This window comes from Dendrobium catenatum, unplaced genomic scaffold, assembly GCF_001605985.2.
Source record: "Dendrobium catenatum unplaced genomic scaffold, ASM160598v2 fragScaff_scaffold_1179, whole genome shotgun sequence".
In the NCBI taxonomy this organism is placed as follows: Eukaryota; Viridiplantae; Streptophyta; class Magnoliopsida; order Asparagales; family Orchidaceae; genus Dendrobium; species Dendrobium catenatum.
The window spans coordinates 679122-700091 of record NW_021319641.1 but is presented as its reverse complement, the minus strand read 5'-3'; the positions used below and the strand labels follow the sequence as shown (position 1 = coordinate 700091).

At 37.0% G+C, this 20970-nt stretch overlaps 3 protein-coding genes across 3 annotated transcripts in view; all 3 read left to right on the top strand.

Moving 5' to 3' along the window:
- LOC110095088 (betaine aldehyde dehydrogenase 1, chloroplastic) overlaps positions 1–15326 on the top strand; it is a 49927-nt gene extending 34601 nt beyond the window's left edge. The window contains exons 10-15 of the mRNA XM_020820470.2: positions 12885–12998; positions 13450–13527; positions 13605–13756; positions 13848–13908; positions 14823–14929; positions 15011–15326. Of these exons, the coding sequence (XP_020676129.1) occupies positions 12885–12998; positions 13450–13527; positions 13605–13756; positions 13848–13908; positions 14823–14929; positions 15011–15101 (603 nt within the window). The 3' untranslated portion in view covers positions 15102–15326. The remainder of the gene's footprint in view (positions 1–12884; positions 12999–13449; positions 13528–13604; positions 13757–13847; positions 13909–14822; positions 14930–15010) is intronic.
- A 593-nt stretch (positions 15327–15919) lies between these two features.
- On the top strand, positions 15920–18356 carry LOC110095086. Its single transcript, XM_020820467.2, has 2 exons — positions 15920–16232; positions 18048–18356. Exons 1-2 carry the CDS (start codon positions 15978–15980, stop codon positions 18246–18248), a joined length of 456 nt encoding a protein of 151 aa, XP_020676126.1. The 5' UTR covers positions 15920–15977; the 3' UTR covers positions 18249–18356.
- A 1218-nt stretch (positions 18357–19574) lies between these two features.
- Positions 19575–20434, top strand: LOC110095101 (calmodulin-like protein 7). The gene has a single exon (XM_020820496.2). It carries the CDS (start codon positions 19645–19647, stop codon positions 20263–20265), a length of 621 nt encoding a protein of 206 aa, XP_020676155.2. The 5' UTR covers positions 19575–19644; the 3' UTR covers positions 20266–20434.
- Positions 20435–20970: the final 536 nt, after the last annotated feature.

Here is a 20970-nt window from a genome sequence, read left to right as displayed (position 1 = left end):
TCTGGATCTTTGTATATGATTTGAATTAGGTTCAACATTGTCAGCGATATGAAGTCTGTGTTAAATACTTGATCCTACTTGTGCATGCTAATGCCCCAATTTTCCAGCCGTCATGCTCATTGTTTCTTATTGCGTTATAGTAGGCTTATCAATGCTTGTTATAGTAGGCTTATCAATGCTTGTAAGACGATCGTTAGCTCATGTGAAAAATAAGAAAATTTCTTCTAATTATGGCTTCCTAACACAAAAAATTCCTGTATTATACATCTAGCTCTTCAAAGCTTTTATTTATTTTTTAATAATCTTAAGTGTGAAATATCTAATCTTTGCACCTCTATGGAATGATAAAGACTCCATTTTTTTATCAACTAGCATGGAATAATGTATTCGATTATCCCCGTGATACGTCTATTTCTTACTAACATGCTAATGCTTTCTCTCATCACTGTATTGTTCACACAAGCCTCCTGGTTTTTTGCGGTGACCATCAGCTTATTTTTTCTATAGAAATATGCTATCATCGGATGATTGTCCTCGCCATGTTATATTCAGACTCCGAATTTCATGCTTAGCACAAATGATGCATATGTTCCCCTTGTTCTTTCGGAATATGCTAGTTTTCTATGTGACAATAATAATGTTTTACTAGATTTTGGTGTCTATGTCTAGATTTAGCCACGCCCTCATTTGTTAGATGCTTTGCTTCTCAAAAGCTTGATATATCATAAAATTGATGTGTTTGACAAATGTTCAAAGAAAAGCAGGATGTTGACGAACATTTTCGTATCGACCCGACCCCGATCGAGCCCGACTAGGCTCGATCGACCCAATCGATTGTCGTCTAGGCAAAATGGACCCAAATTAAGCCTTAATTTAATTTAATTAAATTTAATTTAATTAAATTTAAATCGAATCAAATCAAATCAAACCCCGTCAAGCGTCGTCGAGCCCAATTCTACACTGATTTGAGTTTAATTTCATGAAATTAACTCGATCGGACCCAAATCGATCCAAGTCGAGTTCGATTTGAACTCAATTTCACCCCAAATTAGCCAATTTGGGCTAGATTGAGTCTCAAAACCAAAATGTGGGATCTAGGGCTGAGATTTTGCTTGAAATTTCACCCAATTTCACATCAATTGGGCAGAAAATCAACTCGAGTAAATTTTTCTCTCGTTTCACGAAACGAGGCAACGATGGGATGGCTGGGGCGGCACTCTGCTGTGTGGGAACTTTTATTTGGTCGAGTGAACGTACGCTCCTCTACGTTCGGCCACCAATGTTCTAGCGCCACGTAGCATGAAGAAAATCGCGGACCCGACCCGGTGAATTTTGGGTTGCCGCACATGCGTTTTTTAAATCCTTGACAACCCGACCAGCATCCCATCACGCTTTGGATATATTTCAAATATTTATCAACCCTGTAGATTTTCATTTGGATTTACTAGAATCAAAGGCTAATCGACTTCCTGTAACTATTCATTTTCTTCGTAGTTCGCAAGCACTTCCCATTATTTTGAAGCAAATTTCCGATCGAAAACCTCCACAGATATAATGCCAGAGGTTAGAAATTGTTGCCGAAGAACTTTCCTTCTTGTTATATAGTTTATCTCGTTTAAAAATAAAAAAACGTATGTTTAGGGTTAGGGTTAACTTAGTACCGTTTTGTTTTAGTATAAAAAACTGAATGTACACTGTAAGGACTTTTCAAATCAATTATTTTGGTAGTTTACCGTAATGCTCGGTACTAATCGGTATTCGGTGCTGATCGATGTTCTTAGGTACCGCTTGGTACACATCGGTACAGGGGATTTTTCAGAGCAAATGCTCGGTATTTACAATAAATATATGAGCATTTTATTATAATGAAAAAAGCGTTGTACTGAAGTGTACCGAGTTGTACCGAGTGTACCTAGTTATACCAATTACATCATATAACAATATATTATATATAAAATACTCATATATTTAGTGTAAAAACCGAGTATTAGTCCTAAAAAAAACATTTTACCAACCAATACCGAGCAGCAAAGAACATTATATTATAATGAAATACTCAAATATTTATTGTAAATACTGAGCATTTTCTCTGAAAAATCCCCTGTACTGACGTGAACCGAGTGGTACCGAGGAACATCGATCAGCACCGAATACCGATTAGTACCGAGCATTACGGCAAACTACCAAAATAATTGATTTGAAACGTCCTCACAATGTACATTCAATTTTTTATACTAAAACAGAACGGTACTAAGTTAACTATAACCCTAAACATACGTTTTTTTTTTATTTTATAAACGAGATAAACTATATAACAAGAAGGAAAGTTCTTCGGCAACAATTTCTAACCTCTGGCATTATATATGTGGAGGTTTTCGACTGGAAATTTGCTTCAAAATAACGAGAAGTGCTTGCGAACTACGAAGGAAATGAATAGTTACAGGAAGTCGATTCTCCTTTGATTCTAGTAAATCCAAATGAAAATCTACAGGGTTGATAAATATTTGAAATATATCCAAAGCGTGATGGGATGCTGGTCGGGTTGTCAAGGATTTAAAAAACGCACGTGCGACAACCCAAAATTCATCGGGTCGGGTCTGCGATTTTCTTCATGCTACGTGGCACTAGAATATTGGTGGCCGAACGTAGAGGAGCGTACGTTCACTGGACCAAATAAAAGTTCCTTTAGCCGAGCTTCCTAGAGATTCTTTCCTCCACTCGCTGAATCTCCCGAAGCCGCAGGCTCCTATCCGTGAGCTCGTCCGGCCCGGAGACCTCGACTTCATCCAGGTCAGGATTTGTGCTTCTTTCTTTCCGGAGGGAGGTTTCTACCTTTCCTTCTTCAACTCCGGCGAGTTCGTGGCGTTTTGGAGGCTGTTGGAAGTTCCCAAACAGCAAGTGGAGCCTCCAAAATTTTCCAAATAGCAGTCTTCTTCCCTTGGGAGCACCTTGGACAGCAAAAGAGGCACTCGGAGCACCTTGGACAGCGCCGACGGCGTCCGGAGCAGCTTGGACAGCGGTCTTCTTCCCTCGGAGCGGCTTGGACAGCGATCCAGAGCTTGGATTGGAGCGCTAGGACAACCCGGGTGAGGTAAAACACTAAAACTTAGGAAAAGCCCTAAGGCCCTTAGCCGTTGATGTGTGGTTGACATCCCCATGCCTTAGGTCCTTAGAAAACTTCATTTTTTTGCTCTTCCAAAATCCTATCTTTGTTGTCCACTTGTTTAAATCATGGGAATCAAGTGATTTCCCATTATTTGCTCTCATGTGAGAGCTAAAAGGATGGTGGCATGGCGATGGGGCATCAAATTAGTGTTCAATGTCTCTATTTTTTATGCTATATCTTTCATGTTATGTCTAGTGCCCTTACCTATTATCAAACTATAGGTTTAGTAGCTCATTTGATGTCGAATGAAGTGTTGAAGCGTAGAGTCCCTTCTCTAAGTGTGGCATGCATTATTAGATCCCTAAATCTTGTATGTTACAACAAAATTAGCACATGCATGTGATAGGTTTATACTGCCATGACATCCACCATCTCATCTAAATTTGTTAGATGTTCAAGCATGTATTTCAATTGGTCTTATGAAGCTGTGGGATTGTCCATGAGTTTTTTTATTCATGTTGCAATTCCTATAATTAATAAATTGATTGGAAACTCCTCTAAATTTAGGGTGGCAAAGCGAAAATTTCTCTTTTTACACGCTTTCATTTCCTAATGTTAAAATTAAGCTTGTTTGAGTATATTGCCTATTTGAATACTCGCTTTATGTCAATGGCTTGGTCCTTGTACGCCTACAATTTGCAAAATCATAAATGTGTCTACCAAACTCATGGATGCTTGCAAAGCAAAGATGGAGTGTTCTATGACTTCAAGGAGTTTATAAATTACACCCCATCGCATATTGGAGTTGGTTAGACATGTTTAGTGTAGTTTGTAAGTTGACGGGTCAAGGGCATCAACACATAACATAGACACATGGTGAAGCTTTCGAAAAGATAAATCAAAAGCCTTCACCCTTAGGTCTTTTCTAGACTATAGCAAACTAATTCTTAGAACCTATCCATAGGAATTCCACTGACGATTCCATCCTGTCTTTAGGTTCCTTAGATGACGCCATGTGTCATCTTTCCAAAAAAGGAGGGTCGTAGGAGCAAGTCCATCCTATCAAACCTCTTAAATCATGTCAAAATTGATTTAGAGATTGTTTCCATGCATATGGAGTTCTCTAGTAGAGCCTTCCCTTCCCCATGCATGATAGTTTGGAGCACCTCCAGGCTCCAAACACTTTATTGCATGAATCATTTTGACTTAGGACCAAGATTCAAAATTCGTGGCATTTTGTTTGTTGATACAAAATCAACAAACATTTGTCCATCGCCCTTCATGCATGATAATCTGAAGCACCCTCCATGACTTTGAGAAGCTATCATGACATAATAACTTTTAGCTTGGAATTAAATTATAAGTCTTCCTACAACATTTGTTGAAACAAAAAATCAACAAACATATGTACCTCCATATGGAACATTTTGGAGCCTCTCTAAGCTCCAAATACCCATTATATGGATCACTTGAGCTTGAAGACAAACTTTCAAGCCCTCTTTGTTTGCTTGTTAGAGCGCCTAACCAACAAACATTACTTCCATGTGTGACATTTTGGAGCATCTCCAAGCTCGAAATGTTCAATCACATGAATCATAAAGGCTTTAGGAACAAATCCTGAATCCCCCTTTCATTTGCTAATAACACAAAATCGGCAAATGAACATGTCTCTCTCCTCTTATATATGAAGATTTGGAATTCTTCAAAATTCAAACACATCATCATATGAAGATTCCAAATTCTAAGCTCTCTCTTTCATTCGTTTGAAACACAAAGATCAACAAATAAATACCCCCCTTAGGCTTAGGATTCTAATCTTAGCCTATGTCATTTGCCCAAGCTACACAGGTAGATGATCTTGCATCACTGAGTGCACAACTTGATGATTGCCTCTCGATTTGTAGTTCCAAAACTACAAATTGCATCTCTTATGTATGACATTTAGAGCACCTCCAAGCTTCAAACATGTCATTGTATAAATTCTTTCAAACTTGGAATCAACTTCCAAGTTCTCCCACCTTGTTTGTTGGAGCATAAAACCAACCAACACTTCCCTCATGTGTGGTATTTGGAGCCCCTCCAAGGCTCTAAATGCTCTTCCTTCATGTGAGTCATTATAGCTTGGAACTAGATTCTAAGCCATCCATCCTTTTGTTGGAACATAAAACCAACAAATCTCTTCTCATGCGAGATATTCTAAGGCTCCTCGAGCTTTTAAACATATCATTGCATGAGTCATTTAGCTTTAGGATCAAATCCTAGGTTCTTTCCCCTTCTTTACTTGTTGAAACACAAAGTCAGCAAACAAATGTCACTTCTCCCTTCATGTATAGTAATTTGAAGCTTCCCCAAACTTTTACTTACTATTACATGGGGTTATCGAACTTAGGAACAAACTCTAAGTTTTTTCTTTCAATTTGTTTGAAACTAAGTTTAACAATTGAACATCCCGCTTAGACTTAAGACCTAAATCCTAGTCTTTCTTCTTCATTCACTTAATCTAAATTAAGTGAATTAAGACCTAAATCCTAGTCTTTCTTCTTCATTCACTTAATCTAAATTAAGTGAATGATCATCTCTCTTTGAATACCAAATATTCAAAGAGCATTCATGAAGTTTTATAACTCTCAAGTTACATATCCCTCCTTCAAACCCAAAGTTGTAGGGAGTTTATCAAATTATTTATTCGTTGGAACACAAAACCAATGAATGATCTCTTAGTCTTAGGATTCAAATCCTAATTCCCCTTTTCTTACAACTTAAAACTATAGGAGAATACTTAATCCTCCTCATGCTTTATATCGTGGATTTTCTCAAAATCCTAGATACATCATGTTGTAAAGCACTAGAGCTTGAGATCAAACCTTGAGCTCTTCCCTTTCATTTTCTTAGGTACATATTAGGCAAGTGAACATCTCCTTTTGAGCATCAAATGTTCAAAGGATTTTCATGAATGTGTAACCCCTATATTGCACATTCTCTCCTTATTCTACCAAACAAAAAGTGTAGAAAATCTCCTCATTCACTTAGCCTAAATTAAGTGAATGTATGTCATTCCCTTTGAACACTAAATGCTCAAAGAGATTCCTCTAACTTGCAACCTATAAGTTGCACATCATACCCCCCACCCCCCCCCACCCCCTTTTTACAATCCAAAAGTTGTAGGAAACCATCTCATTCTCTTAAGACTCAAAATTAGGAGAATATACACTTCTCTTTGAACACAAAATGTTCAAGGAATGATCATAAGCTTATAACCCCCAAGTTGCACACCTCTTCCCTCATTTGCCTGACACACATTTGGTAAATGGTTACACACATTGAACATATGGTTCAATGATTTACCCTCTCATATGCAACCTATAGGTTGTGTATCCCTTCACCTCTTTCTACAACTCAAAGATTGTAGGAAGATATTTTCATTCTCTTAATCCAAATTTTGAGAATGTACATCTCCCTCTTGAACATCAAATGTTCAAAGAATGTTCATAGGGTTGTAACTTCCAAGTTGCATCCCTTCTTCTCTTCTCCTCCAACTCAAATTGGAGGAATGAACCTCTTCTTTGGACACACAACAGTCAAAGGAACTCCAATTTGTAATCCCTAGGTTGCACTTTGGACCACTTCTTTTCCTACAAGCCTAAATTGTAGGAAACCTCTAAATTCCTCTTCATTTGCCTAGCTTCAAATTAGGCAAATGAATATTTTTCTTTGAACATCAAATGTTCTAGGAGCATTCATGGGTTTGCGACTCATTAGTTGCACGTCCTTTTCTCCCTTTCTATAATTCAAATATTGTAGGAAGGTGCTCTCATTCTTCTAACTTGAATTAGAAGAGTGTACTTTCTTCTTTGAATGATTAAATGCTCAAAGAACTTTCAAGAGTTTGCAACCCAAGTTGCATCTTATTCTCTTCCATTTTACTCTCTTAAACCCAAGTTAGGAGAGTGTATCCCTCGGAACACCAAATGTTCAAAGGGCATTCAGAAGTTTGTAACCCATAAGTTGCACCTTCTTTTTTCCTTCTACAACTCAAAAGGAATTGAAGAGATCCTTCTCACCCCACAAACTCAAGTTAGAGGGGTGAATGTCCCTTTCTTTTTGAATACTAAAATGTTCAAAGAAATCTTTCCACCTTGCAACTTTCAAGTTGCATTTTATCCCCTCTTTCTTCTCTACAAATCCCAAAATTGTAGAGAAATTTTCACATTCCTATAACTCAAAAGTTGTATGAAGCTCTCTTTCACTCAACCCATGTTGAGTGATTCGATCTTGTTCTAAATCAACCTATTTATTGAACCGAAAGCAACAAATAGTTTCATCCTAAACATAGGATTCAAAGTCTTATCTCCATCCATCCTTCCAAACTCAAGTTGGAAGGGTGCAACCATCTCTTTGAACATCAAAGTGTTCAAAGACATTCATGAATTTGCAACCCATAAGTTGCATATTCCCTCAACTCTCCTCCAACTTCCAAGTCATAGGAGATTTTCCCTCTCTTTAGCTCCAAAAGCTAGAGAGAGTTCTCCAACATTTAGCCCAAAAGTTTAATGTTGGATTCCTATTTCTTAGCTTCAAAAGCTAAGAAGAATTCTTCAACATATAGCCCAAAAGCTATATGTTGGACTCTCTTTCTTCCCCCTTCTTTAGCCTCAAAGCTAAAAGAAATCCCCTTTCTTCTTCTAGCTCCAAAAGCTAGGGGAGGATTTTTCCAACATTTAGCTCAAAAGTTACATGTTGGACACCTCTTCCTTAGATCCAAATCCTAAGAGAATGACCCTTAGTGTGACATACCTCACAAGCCTCACACACCTAGGTGCACAGCCCCTTAGGCATGCTAGGATTAGGATTTTTCTTTCTGTGCACATGTGATTGATGATTTGGTGTGAATGCCCTGTTGGATTGTCTGCGTTGTGAGCATTTGCTCTTAAGTGGTTAGTATAGAAACATATACATACTTTTTTGTGCAGGTGGCCATGTCCAAGAAGCGGGTAAATAAATAAGCCATGATTATTCTAATACTGTTTGCTTGCAGGTGCTGCTTAAAATCCCCCAAGAGGCATGGCCAATAGGGTAGAAACAGATGCTTAACACTCTAAGTGCTAGGCCAATTTTAGGATGTTATGTGATTATCATATAAACTGTTTTTTAACTATGTTTTGCAGACTTGAGTCTTTTTCATTTCATATCATGTATTTGATTAGATATATGATGTAAAACTTGTGGGGTTTGGACTAGAAGGAAATGATGGATCGAGGAAAGATGTACTTCTTTGGAGATGAAGCCCAAAGATCTATTTGAAAGTTAAAGCTTGAATATCCCCCACAAGTAGAGTATGTGATATATTAACTGGGTTGTATAATGGCAGGAAACTCAGCTGCCAAAACTGTTTGTAATAACTGTGACACTACTTATACTTCTATTTTGATTTATATACAGCATGCGTTGTTTGTTTACTGTAGAACAACATATCTTTCCTAGGTTTCTTCTCTTGTTTATTTGGGTGTGGCCTGCACTGTTTGATGTGGTAGGTTCTTAGGACAAAATTTTTACCCTTTAAAATGTAATCAATCTAAAAATTAATTTAGGCTCCATGATTTTCTTTTAATAAAAGAAAATTGCATGGCTCCCTTTCAAGGAGCCAAGTTTTTCAAAAAATTTAAATTGACCATGCATAGCCACCAAAAGTGTCTCATGTAGAAAAACCCTCACTTAAGGACTAGATAATAAAAAAACTGCATTTGTGACATTTGTGAATCTGTATTCTACATGCCCTACATAGTTAGGCATCTTGGCCTCAAAGCCAAGTTATAAGCCCTACCTTCCTAAACAAAATAACATTCCACTTTACATTTGCATTTAGACCGGACAACATTATTTTAAAATTGATTATGTGGGTTTAGCTGGTAGTTCTTTCCAGGCAGAATGGTAAATCCAGAAGTCGGGAAGGCTATGCCTCATGTGAGGTGTAGCTTATAAGTCCTTTTGCATTCCGTTAGACTTATGTTCGAGGCATTACCTCTCAGTAGTACTTACCTTAGTTTTAAGATATGAAGTGCTGGTTGATTTCAAATCACCCTATATGCCCTCACCTTCCGAACAATTCCTTCAATATATGTTGTTGGAATTTAAGCCCCAACTTTTTAATCAAAATGATTAACTTAAACAAAATTAGAATTAAAAAATATAAAGCCCAACACAAGATAGTTTGAGCACCTCTGAGTTTCCCTCAGAATCAAGTGCTCCTACTTCACCTCTTTGGCTCTCATTTCAAATTCTAATCTCATCTCTTCCTTGAAATTCCTAAAGGCCAAAACCTTTAAATAAGATTTTAATGGATTTCAAAAATCAAATTTAGTCAATATCTAAATGACTTCAGAAAAGAAAGAAAATCACTAGTTTAATCAAAAGTTTTTTCAAGCATCAAAGCTTGGGATGTAATTAACCATAGAGGCTTGCCCCTATGGGATGTCTATACCCCAGAAATAAATAAACCCCATTAGACCAAAATATCGAATGAGGGAATTTCTGTTAAAATTGTAAATTTTATCATTGAGTCCATCAAGAAATGATATTTTTATCCTTCGGGGTAATATATCATTATTCTTATGTCGTATTCAATCATAAAGTATGCAATTCGTTTGAGGATAACAAAAATTTTCCAACACAGGATATTGCAAATGCACCTCCTTCATGGCTTCAATAATATGGGCTACAGCTTGCAAATGAACTTTTTTTTTGCTATGATAATAGATATGTACATGTACATGTTTTCTAGTAATAACATAACAAAGCTTGCAAAATTAGGCCTGTTGACGTGTTTTTTTTTTTGCATTGACCTGACCCCGATCAACCCGATTCAAGCCTGACTAGGCTCGATCGCGCTCGATCGACTCAATTAAGCATCATTGAACACAAATTAACTAAAATCGGACCTTAATTAAATCAAATTAAACTCAAATCGATTGAATCGACCCAAAATTGGTCCGGATTGAACCCAATTAAGCCTCGTCGAACTAAATTTGTCGTCGATTTGAGTCCAATTTTGCAAAATTAGCTCGATCAGACCCATTTAGACCTAAATTGACCCAAATCGATTCGGATCGAATCTGATTTGCGCTCAATTTCAGCCCAATTAACCCAATCCATGTTCAACTTCATTCCAAATGGGTTCAGTTTGACTTTCTAGCCAATCTTAATCATTTCCCAAATCAGGAATTGGGATCGAGCGGCTGAAATTCAAAGAGCCATTGTTTACCCACCTTTTCTCCCTGATTTGCGCGGCTATAACAAGGATAACGCGGTAGATCCGCGAGTAGTCCCTTGATTTCGCGTATAGAGAAGAGCGGGAGGGGGAGTTTCAACTAGTCGACCTTACCTGTTTTCGTGTCTTCCTCCGAATCGAGAGAGATACGGACGTTCTTATGCCTTTTTCATTCATCTACAATCCAGAGACAGCGAGAGGGAGATCATCTCCTATGTGCGCTCCATCCAGCCGAAATAAAAGGATCGAAGTCCAACAAGTCGATCCACTCGTGTATGATTCCATTCAGCTCCCATTTCCTGTGTGTGTACCTTCGAGAGGAAGACAAAGGGATTCAACCCTGCGTCATTCCATCAAGCCAAAGTTCTTAGTTACCCATACATGGGAGTCAAACTTAGCATCTAAGCCGAGCTGAGAGGGAGGAGCGGCTAGGGCATCACGCGTGCAGGATTTGGAACTGAACCGAATGTCCACGTGCGACATCCAGGTGGTTCGAATGACTCTTCCCGTGATAGGGACTGCGCATTGGGTCTGATTTCGTTAGTCTGCCAGAGCTAGACGGAAGACTTGCGTAGGCAAAGCTTCCTCGCCCCTTTATATCCACTCTGATGAGCTCAAGGTAGAAAAACAACCTCCATAAGCATTCAAGACAGCAAAGTCAGCGTCTGTAGTATATGGGGAAGCGATCTTCTCCCCCCTCCATCATCTTCGGCGACTTCTTGATGCTGAAGTCAACTTCCGGAGGAGGTTGGACAATGGTTTGCTATTTTATCCCTACGGCTTTCTCGACTTTTGAGAAAGCAAGTGGATAGTGGTTGGCACTTTGACAACTCGGCTAGGTAAATCTCTCAAAAACCTAGGAAATCCCTGGATTTTCAAGACATTTTATGTGTGTTTGACGCTCCCAAGCCTTAGGATCCTAGTGGACATGAGGTGAGGTGGAGTTGATTTGGCTAGAATAGAGAGGAGGTGGTGAGATGGAGTTGATTTGGAGCTTAGCTCATGTGTATAGGAGGTATGAAGAAGTGGGTTGAGGGTAGGAGGATCAGAGGAAGAAGGTCGGATGAGGCGCGGCTCCGACGTGTAGGGTTCGGAGGTTGGGATTTGAGCTGGGTGTGGGATCCGGAGCTTGCGGTTGGTTTGGCTGCTTGTGGACAAATAGGGAGGGAACAATCAGGCTGTGATGTTGTGAGGTAAGCTGTAACAGCATATGGATCGGTAGAGGCGCGACTTCGATTATATGGAGTCTAGACACAATGAGTGCTGATATGTGATTAAGGATGTGAGGAAGGGTTGGGCCTTGCAGTGGAGATTCTGCTTGGTCGACGTGGGGTTGGAAGTCGGTCGAGTATATGGTGGAGTTCGACACTAGCTTCGGTTGATTGGGTCGGAGGTAGAGATGAAACTATCGTGTCAGGTCTTGCGAGTTGGATCGAGGCTTAAAGGACTCGATCAAGTTGTCTGGTTGAGCTCGGAAGCGGAGGCTGAAGGTTGGGTTTGGAAGTGGGAGCTGGGTCGACAGGTAGAAGTCAGGGAAAGAGAGGAAGGGGATGGATATGGGATCGGCACAACTGGGTCGGCAAAGGATCGAAGAAGGGATATGATCAAGAGCCTGAAGCTGATGGGCTGTGCGACTGAGGTTTCGAATGGGAGATTTGTGTGTTCGAACGGGGAAGTAAAGAAGCCGAAGGCATTTGCCGTCATTTTAACAACGAAAGCAGGTAAGCTTGAGGCAAGCGTGAAGAGACGGTTCAACGCCAAATTGCAGGGCATGGGTATTGTAGGCGGCGGATACAGATAGGATTTATGCAGGATTTGAGCATGTATTTTTTTGTTATATATTTATTTTAATTTGCTCTGATGTGGGAGGTTAACGCTAAACTAATTTAATTTTATCAAAACCTGTATTGTTAACATCAACTGGACCAAAACTTTGATCTCTTGTTGGGGTATGAGCTCAATAAATAAGCTGTCTTAGAAGGAACATTAGAACTGAATATAGTAAGTATATTGGCTGAACATTAGAACTGAATATAGTAAGTATATTGGCTTTGGAAATTAAAATTACATGATTAATGTAGACTTAGTATTTGAAATGTGCCCAAGCCAAGTTTTAGAGTTTCTATGATATATTCCAATTTTTCATAAAAGCGGAATGCTTTATTATGGTGTTCGACTCCAAGACTGTTGAGTGCAAGTACTTCAAAGATGTATATAACTAGAGCTCTAACTCATGCGAAAGATAACAGCACTTTCAAAATGTACTTTTTTAAAGCCTCTTCCTCTCCTGGATAATAAGTAGTTATCCTTCAACTAGAACATTTGGATGCAAACATTGCTTTACTATTATGAATCCCAAGTACAATATAGTCTTGTTGCCAAATTTCTTCAAATTTTATACCCTTCTCAGCATTCAGGAAATAATATATCAGAAACTATATTTAAGTCATGCTCATTTTAAAATGCTCTTCGTATTATTTCTGGGTCATGTTTGCTATTTATGTTCTGTTTCAGGAAAGCATTGCAGGAGAGTTTCTAGATAGACTTGTTGCTTGGGTAAAAAACATTAAAGTGTCAGATCCACTAGAAGAAGGTTGCAGACTTGGCCCCGTTGTTAGTGAAGGGCAGGTATGATATTTACTCCAATGGAATTGTGAAGATAAGAGAAATTACCTTTCAGTCATTTTCCATATGTAGACTGTTATCCTTCTATTTTATTTTTAAGAAAATTAGTCATGATTTTTATGTGAGCCAATTAGTATTGGTGAAATTATGACTATTTACACTCTACAGATATATTTTTAAATTTCATTTTGATACCAATAACTCTCTAGTTCATCGAAATGTTGACCTAGAGTTGGAAGGCATCGTTCTTTTAACCGTTCATATTTTGGATGGATGTAGACTAGGGCTTCATTTGGGGCGGCTTTTTTACTGCTTATTGAAGCAACTTTTGTAGTGCAAAATTTTAATTATACTAAAGAGCTGCTTCAAAAAAACCGTCTCAAACAAAGCCTAGGTTTCCATCTACCAGTGTTGAAAAATATACAGGTTGGAAATGATTTTGGTTTTATTTCAGTATGAGAAGATAAAGAAATTTATTTCAACGGCAAGAAGTGAAGGTGCAACTATACTTTTTGGTGGTAGCCGTCCAAAGGTTGGTTTTCTTGTCAGTCATTGAAAGGCACATTTTTTTGGCATTTCTGCAGCAAAACTAATGTTCTCAAATGGCAGCACTTAGAGAAAGGGTATTTCATCGAACCAACAGTCATACGTGACGTAAATACTTCCATGCAAATTTGGAGAGAGGAGGTCTTTGGGCCAGTACTGTGTGTCAAAACATTTAGAACAGAAGAAGAGGCTATAGAACTAGCAAATGATAGCCAGTAAGTGCTTTTTGTATTGTCTTCTCAGACATTATCAAAATTTCTGAACTCTGTTTAGTGAGTTTTTTAACGCGCCTTTTCATTATTTCAGATATGGGCTAGCTGGTGCGGTGATATCAAAGGACCTAGAGCGGTGTAATCGCATTGCTGAGGTACCTAATGTTCAATCATTCCTCTAATGTTTTACATTCGTTCACTTAATTCAGCGGCTAGATTAATGCTTTGTTTGGGAAGGCTTTTTTACTGCTTCTTGAAGCAGCTTTCTCGTATAAAAATTTAATTTTTATACTAAAAAGTTGCTTCAAGAAGCAATTTTTATACTAGTAAAGTGCTTCAAGAAGCAGTAAAAAAGTCGTCCCAAACGAAGCCTAAAATGGGTTCTTATGTTTTAGCTTCATTTCTCCCCAGTTGCACAATTTTAAAACTAATAGATAGCAACGTCCTAACTAATTCCAGAACAAGGAATCCCTCATTTATTTTTTTTTACTTTGCTTTCTACTTTTGTGGCAGGAAAATAATTCAGAAAAAATTAAGTTTTTGTTTTCAACAAAAACTAGGTAGCTATTTTCCCATTGGTAGGAAAGGCAAGCCAGAAACAAGGGTTGTTTGCTCAAAAAAAGAAAAAATATAATCTTTTCCCTGTTTTTTTCTTTTAGTTAGCAACGTCCTAAGATTTAAAATCATCATGCCAAAAAAATTTCAGATTTTAATCCTACCAAATTTTACTAAGCCTTCGTTTGGGACGGCTTTATTATTGTTTCTTAAAGCAGCTTTCTAGTATAAAAATTTTAATTTTTAAACTAAAAAATTATTTTAATAAGCAATAAAAAAGCCGTCTCAAACAAAGCCAAAATGTGGACTTGTAGGATTTGAGCTTCCTTTGAGACGTCTTTCTTACTGCTGCTTGAAGCGGTTTTCGAGTACAAAAATTTAAAAAATTGCTTTAAGCAGCAATTTGAAAGCTCCCCTAAATGAAGCCTTAGTAAGTCTTACTACAGTTAAATCCTAGTTGTAGCCAAACAACCCCTTAACCTAAGCCCTAAAATCTGTCTTGACTGGTCTACAGGCGATTCAAGCTGGGATCATCTGGATAAACTGTTCACAGCCCACCTTCTGCCAAGCTCCATGGGGAGGAACAAAACGCAGTGGCTTTGGTCGCGAACTTGGTCAATGGTGAGTACATAAATCAATTGATGAAAATCACAGATCCATTGATAGTTCTCCAACATGAATTCCTTGTGCTTTCTTTCACAGGGGATTTGATAATTATTTGAGCGTGAAGCAGGTGACTCAGTATGTCTCAGAGGATCAATGGGGATGGTATTCGTCTCCCTCAAAGCTCTGATCTTTTGCTTAGCACCATTGATAATAAATGAAGCTTCTTTTTTTTTTTATAATAAATGAAGCTATGTTCTTCTTGTAAGTCTGAAAACTTGTTTATGAATGTTTGAAAGGATGCATAGAGCTTGATACCTTTTGATGAATAAAGTAGCCCGAAGCTGACTTGCCTGTATCAGGTAGCTGCTGGTGTGCTTTCCGTATTTACAAAAGTGGATTCGAGTTTTGCGTATGTTATCTGTACAATAGTATCATGCTTAGGAATATTGCAATCGTGTATCTGATGTTAATGATATGCTTTTTTTTGTGCATTAAGGTTTCATTTGGTATAGTGCGGACGTCGAACGCCGTTTGAAGACCAACCAGAATGGGCAACATCACCTCTTCACTCGGTACCACGGCTCGGTATTGCTTGGTACTGCGGCTCAGTACTGTTGATGTGATATATTTTGATTGGTTTCCAGACAACGTTCTGAGTCTAGTCTCTGCACAAAATAATTTCTCTTTGGGGTCTTGCATGCCTGCCACATAAGTTTTATATTTTTATATCTGACATTTCAATTTTTATATTTATTTATATAATATTTAAATTTTATAAATTTTTAATTAATGATTAATCAAAATATATTAATTAAAATTATCAATATTCAATCAAGGAATTAAAAGATAGAACTAAAAATTTATTAAGTTAAATCGGCATTAATGCTTAATATTATTAAATTAAAAAGCTGTTAATAAATATTTAATAAATAAATATAAATTCAAATTATATATAAAAAAATTAAAATTGTTATGTAAATCCATTTTATAATAATTATTATTATAACTGGCAGTAGCAGCATTAGGGTTCTTTGCCAAGAAGAGGGCTAAAAAAACAAAGGAAATGGCGACGGCGATCAGTGCGATCGTTGGCCGTTCCACCTCCCTGTGCTGTGCACTCTCTCCACCTCCCCGGAAAGGGAAGGAAGGACCACTCTCTGTGATTACCAGGCGAAGCTGCACCGCCGCCGCAAGTCGCCTTTCTTGGGGCGGCGCTGGGAAGAGAATGCCGAATTTCGCCCTTTTTTCTTCGAACTCCGATCAGCAACCAGAGGAAGCCGAAGGTGCCGAGCTATTGGATGAAGTTTTTCTTCCCCCGGTAACTTATATTAACTCCTCGTTTTATTCTCTTGCTTTATTTAAATTCTCCCGCTTCACCTATTAAAATATTTTCCTGTCGCTCAAAGTTGAAACTTGCAAGAGCCTGATAACAATAAGTTAGTAGTAACAAAGTTCCATGCAATGTTCCTTTTTGAATGGCATGGGAATGTGGTAGCAGTAGGTGTGTTTGTAGATGAACAGCAATACTATGAGGAATTTGTTCCTCTTTAATTGTAGGAAAAGAGTTCCCTTGAACCTAATGGAGGAGAAGTTTAGAATTCCAGAAGCAATTGGGATCAAGCGAGGCTTAAGCTAATAAAGGAAGAAGCTAAGAAGGGTTCTTAGTTTGAGCAAGGAGGATTGGTTTTGGTGGCCTGATAGAGAGGTGGATTATTGATGAAAAGTTTGGAGATAGGATATTAAAATTGTTAGAGAAAAAGGTAAAAGGATAAGTTTTTGAGCAGATCATTCGTTCTTATTACTTGAGTATGATTCTTATTTCTAATTGCTGAAAATATATCAACTTGAAAGTTAATTTGCGAAGAAATTCTCAAGCGCGCTAATTTGTCGGCCAACGGTAAGATTTGCATAGTGTTTAGGGTTTAAGATGTGATCTCTTTACATAGAAATTAAGGCGCAGATATGTAACATTTTTCATAGTTAGTGCAAGTTGATCCAACGTACAAAACTTTACAAGTTCGTTAAGAATGATAGACAGACCAAGACAAGACTGCTTGCTAACTGTTTGACGAAAAGACTGAAAGACTGGTGAGGAACAATTCCTATCTGCATTGTTGCAAAAGTTGATTTTGGATCTAAGGGGGATTTGTTGAGGACCTGAGGTTTATGTGGAAAGAATGTTGATTTTGGGAGTTTATCAGATTAATCAGTAGGTGGAATTTGTTTTCTTACTTGGCTCATAAAACGGTAATAATAAGATGAATCCAGCTGCTATAATTGCTTGTTGATGAGGAAAAACATCGGAGTTGAAAAAAAAGCTGAGAAGCTGTTTGAAATGTGTTTGATATAAATTCTGCAGAAACAAATGTACACAGATCTTAGCGATTGCATGTTAAAAGATTTTTCATAATCTACTCAAAATGGATCAACCAACCATCTTATCTACCTTTCTGCTTGAAGAAATTTATATTTTCTTTCCTAATACTGTTAAGCAGGACCCCTCGACCTTTCAGTCCAGAGCAACAATGCTAGCAGGCACAAAGCAGCAGTGCTGCTCTGAAGCACGACTAGCAGTAGTTGTTGCGAGCTATATTTCAATTAAGATAAATTGATTTTTATCACGTACAAACAGCCTTTTACGTAGTGATTCCTACCAGACTATTACCTTCTCTTACATATTGTACACACAGCCTTTCATATTACCTTCTCTCATATATTGTACATGTTAATTTCCTTAAGAAAAAATAAGCTAAAACTCTTGAACATCGGGACGATTTTTAGTGTAATAGTTGAATTTTTTTTAGAAACTCCAAAGTTAAGCATGATCATACAAGAGCGCTGCTGGGATGGGTGATCTCATGGGAAGTTACATCAAGATCCAAATAGACAATCATGAGACCATTGGCCAAAATGGATTATATCTCGATGATTAAGGCTTCCTTTGGGACGGCTTTCTTACTGCTTTTTAAAGCAATTTTTTAGTTAAAAAATCAAAATTTTTGTACTAAAAAGCTGCTTTGTGAACAGTGGTGGAACTAATGGTGGATGCTCGACTTATCTCGATAGAAAGAATAGGTGATCTAGAAATCTTTTTTCTTCTTCCTGTGATCTTTTGACCTAAAAAATGGTGTAGGATGATGTTGATTACTTGTGGAAGCTGGTTGCTGGCTCTGTTGGTGGTGGTGCTGTGGTAAAATATGGTAGCATTCTTTTCCCTGACATAGCTAGACCTAATATTGCGCAAGCTCTGCTGATGGTTTCATTATCAGTGCTGGTTGCTGTCCTAATTTTAATAAAGGAGAGCTACTCAACATCAAATGAGGACCTCTCCTAAAAAATGTTCTGTATCAGTATGCTTGGTAGTAGGAAAAAAATTCAAGCTAATTTGGATTCTAGCGTGGCTTTCTTGTAATATTTGTTGAATCAACTCAAATTCTCTCTCTCTCTCTCTTTCTCTCTCTTATATATATATTATTATTATTATTTATTAAAAAAATGTAAAATTAATTTTAATGTAAATGTTATATATTATATTTTATCTTTAAAAATCAATATAATTGCAAATCATTTAATTAAGAGTGACATATATACCTTTCGAAAATAAAGAAGGATAAAATTGCATTGATAAATAACTGTGTTTATTGGATATTTATTTAATACAGAATTATTTTAACAAATTTTAGATGGAACGCTCTCTCAAAAAATTTGGAATGAGGTATAAATTTAATAATTTTAAAATAATATTATAATGTCTTCTGATATTTTCAGAATAAAATTAAAAATAATACAAGTATTTAGAAGTATTTATAATTTGATAACAAGCTATATATCAAACTTATATTTAATTAAATTCATAGTACAAATAAATTATATATATATGAATGAATAAGGTTCTACTCTTATAGGGAATTGAAATCATTCGCCCTATGTTGAGAAAATTTAATTTGCAAAACGTTTAAAATTTTATAACGCTTAGAATTTGTATTGCACTCATAATATTTATAACAAAAAAATCTTTTAAAGTTCATTATTATAGTGTTTTTTTTTTATCACCGCTATTATTAAGAATTTTTTTATTGAATAAATTTAAAAAAAATTATCTCGATAAAGTCAAGAATTAATATATTATTATTAATATTTTTTTTGTCATTTAATCATCACCTATCATTATACTCCAAAATTTATCTTTATAAATATAAAATTCAACATATATTTCATATATTTATTGATGTGACATTGTAAATGCAAAAAAGGTTTTTGTTTCATGAATATTAGTACACCATTTTTTTAAAGAAAAAAAATGTTAATTTTTTTAATTAAAAAACGCTAAATTAAATGACCTCAAAGCCATTTCCTAGCTTCAACTGTACACCAATATTATTTAGACATTTATAAAATAATAGTACTTAAATTTTTTAAATATTTAATTCAAAATTGAATTAAAAATCATATGATTCGAATTAAAATTATATATATATATATATATATTAGGCCAACCCCACTGAAACTCAAAATATAAGCATGAGCGGTGGGCCCACGCAAGCATCAATAGAAATGTAAAATAGACCGTTATTATAGTTTTCACGCGGCTTCGTCTTCCCGGGCCCACTTTCCCACCACGTCTCTTCAAACACGCTTCATCCTCTTCCTCCTTTTGGCTTTAAACCAACGCCATTCTCCTCATTAATTCCCTCCACCTCCTCTCATTCCTCTTCCATCTAAACTTCTACATGGAAGCCATTGCAGCCCTCCTCCTCTTCCTCCTCTCCCTCTGCATCCTCTTCTTCCCTCTCTCCAAGCTCCTCCCATGGCTCCACTCCTTCCTCTTCTCTACTCATCCCAAACCCCCTAACTCTTCATCTACGACGCATACCACCGAAAAGAGAGAAGAATGTGATCTTGAAACTGTCTTTGCGACCTTTGATTCTGACGGTGATGGCTTCATCTCTAAAGTAGAGCTAGTAGAGTCCCTAAAGCGGCTCGGCCTCACGGCCACTGGAGATGAGGTGAGAAGCATGATGGAGAAGGCGGATACCAACAATGATGGTCTCATTGACTTCAATGAGTTCAAGGAGCTTAGTTTGTCGTGGGGGCTAACGAGTAGAGGCGGTGGGGACGGCGAAGAGGATGGTGAGTTGCGGGAGGCGTTTGCGGTGTTCGACGGCAATGGTGATGGCATGATAACAATGGAGGAGTTGAGCTTGGTGCTCAAGTCCTTGGGTTTGAAAGAGGGGGAGAGGGTTGAGGCTTGCAGGGAAATGATAAAGAAAGTGGATACGAATGGAGATGGGATGATCAACTTTGAAGAGTTTAAGAAGATGATGATTATGAAGGAAGGGAAGATCTTCTAACTTAGAACAGGGCAAGTTTTTTGTTGTTATTCTTCTTCTTTTGATTGCCTTATATGACCTACATTTATATATATAATTTTTGCCTTCTTTTGTATATATAGCTTTGATTTTTCCTAAAAAGTGTAGTGATGAATTAGGTAAATTTATGTCTAATACTAATGTCTTTCTATTTTGGTTGTGGGAAGTGAAAACTTGCTCACTTAAAGAAGGGAGGTGAGGGTGATGTTGATGTGTTAACTAACCTGATAATTGAGGGCCAAATGGCATAGAGAGGGTGATTTATGGGACCAACTATTCTCTTCACATTGGATTACTTATTCTTGGTTATAGTATTGCACCCCCAAAAAAAAAATCAATTGACTCAAAATTTTTGATGTAATAAAAAAAATTATCTCAAATGATTTGATTATTATTTTAAAAATTACATAAATTGGTTGGTTTGATGCTCATGTAATTTAGTATTTATCATAGTGTTGTTTTGCACATGATTGCTATCACTTTTCTTCTTCAAGAGAAGTAATAAATTCACAAAAGAGGTCTATTTTGTAATGATCATGAAACTATTAAAAACTAAACTTACAAAATTGTCATTTTGTTCATTTTTCAACATAGATTGATATCTTAGTGTATGGTATTTCAAATGAAAACAACTTTAAAAAAAAAGTATCAAATGATGGATCTATTCCACCTATTTTCCAAGCTTAT

Excerpts from the sequence above, each read along its gene's own strand:
- LOC110095086 (XM_020820467.2), top strand. The coding sequence starts at position 15,978 with ATGGCGACGGCGATCAGTGCGATCGTTGGCCGTTCCACCTCCCTGTGC. Across the intron at positions 16,233-18,047 it reads ATGAAGTTTTTCTTCCCCCG|GATGATGTTGATTACTTGTG; the intron begins GTAACTTATATT and ends AAAATGGTGTAG.
- LOC110095101 (XM_020820496.2), top strand. The coding sequence starts at position 19,645 with ATGGAAGCCATTGCAGCCCTCCTCCTCTTCCTCCTCTCCCTCTGCATC.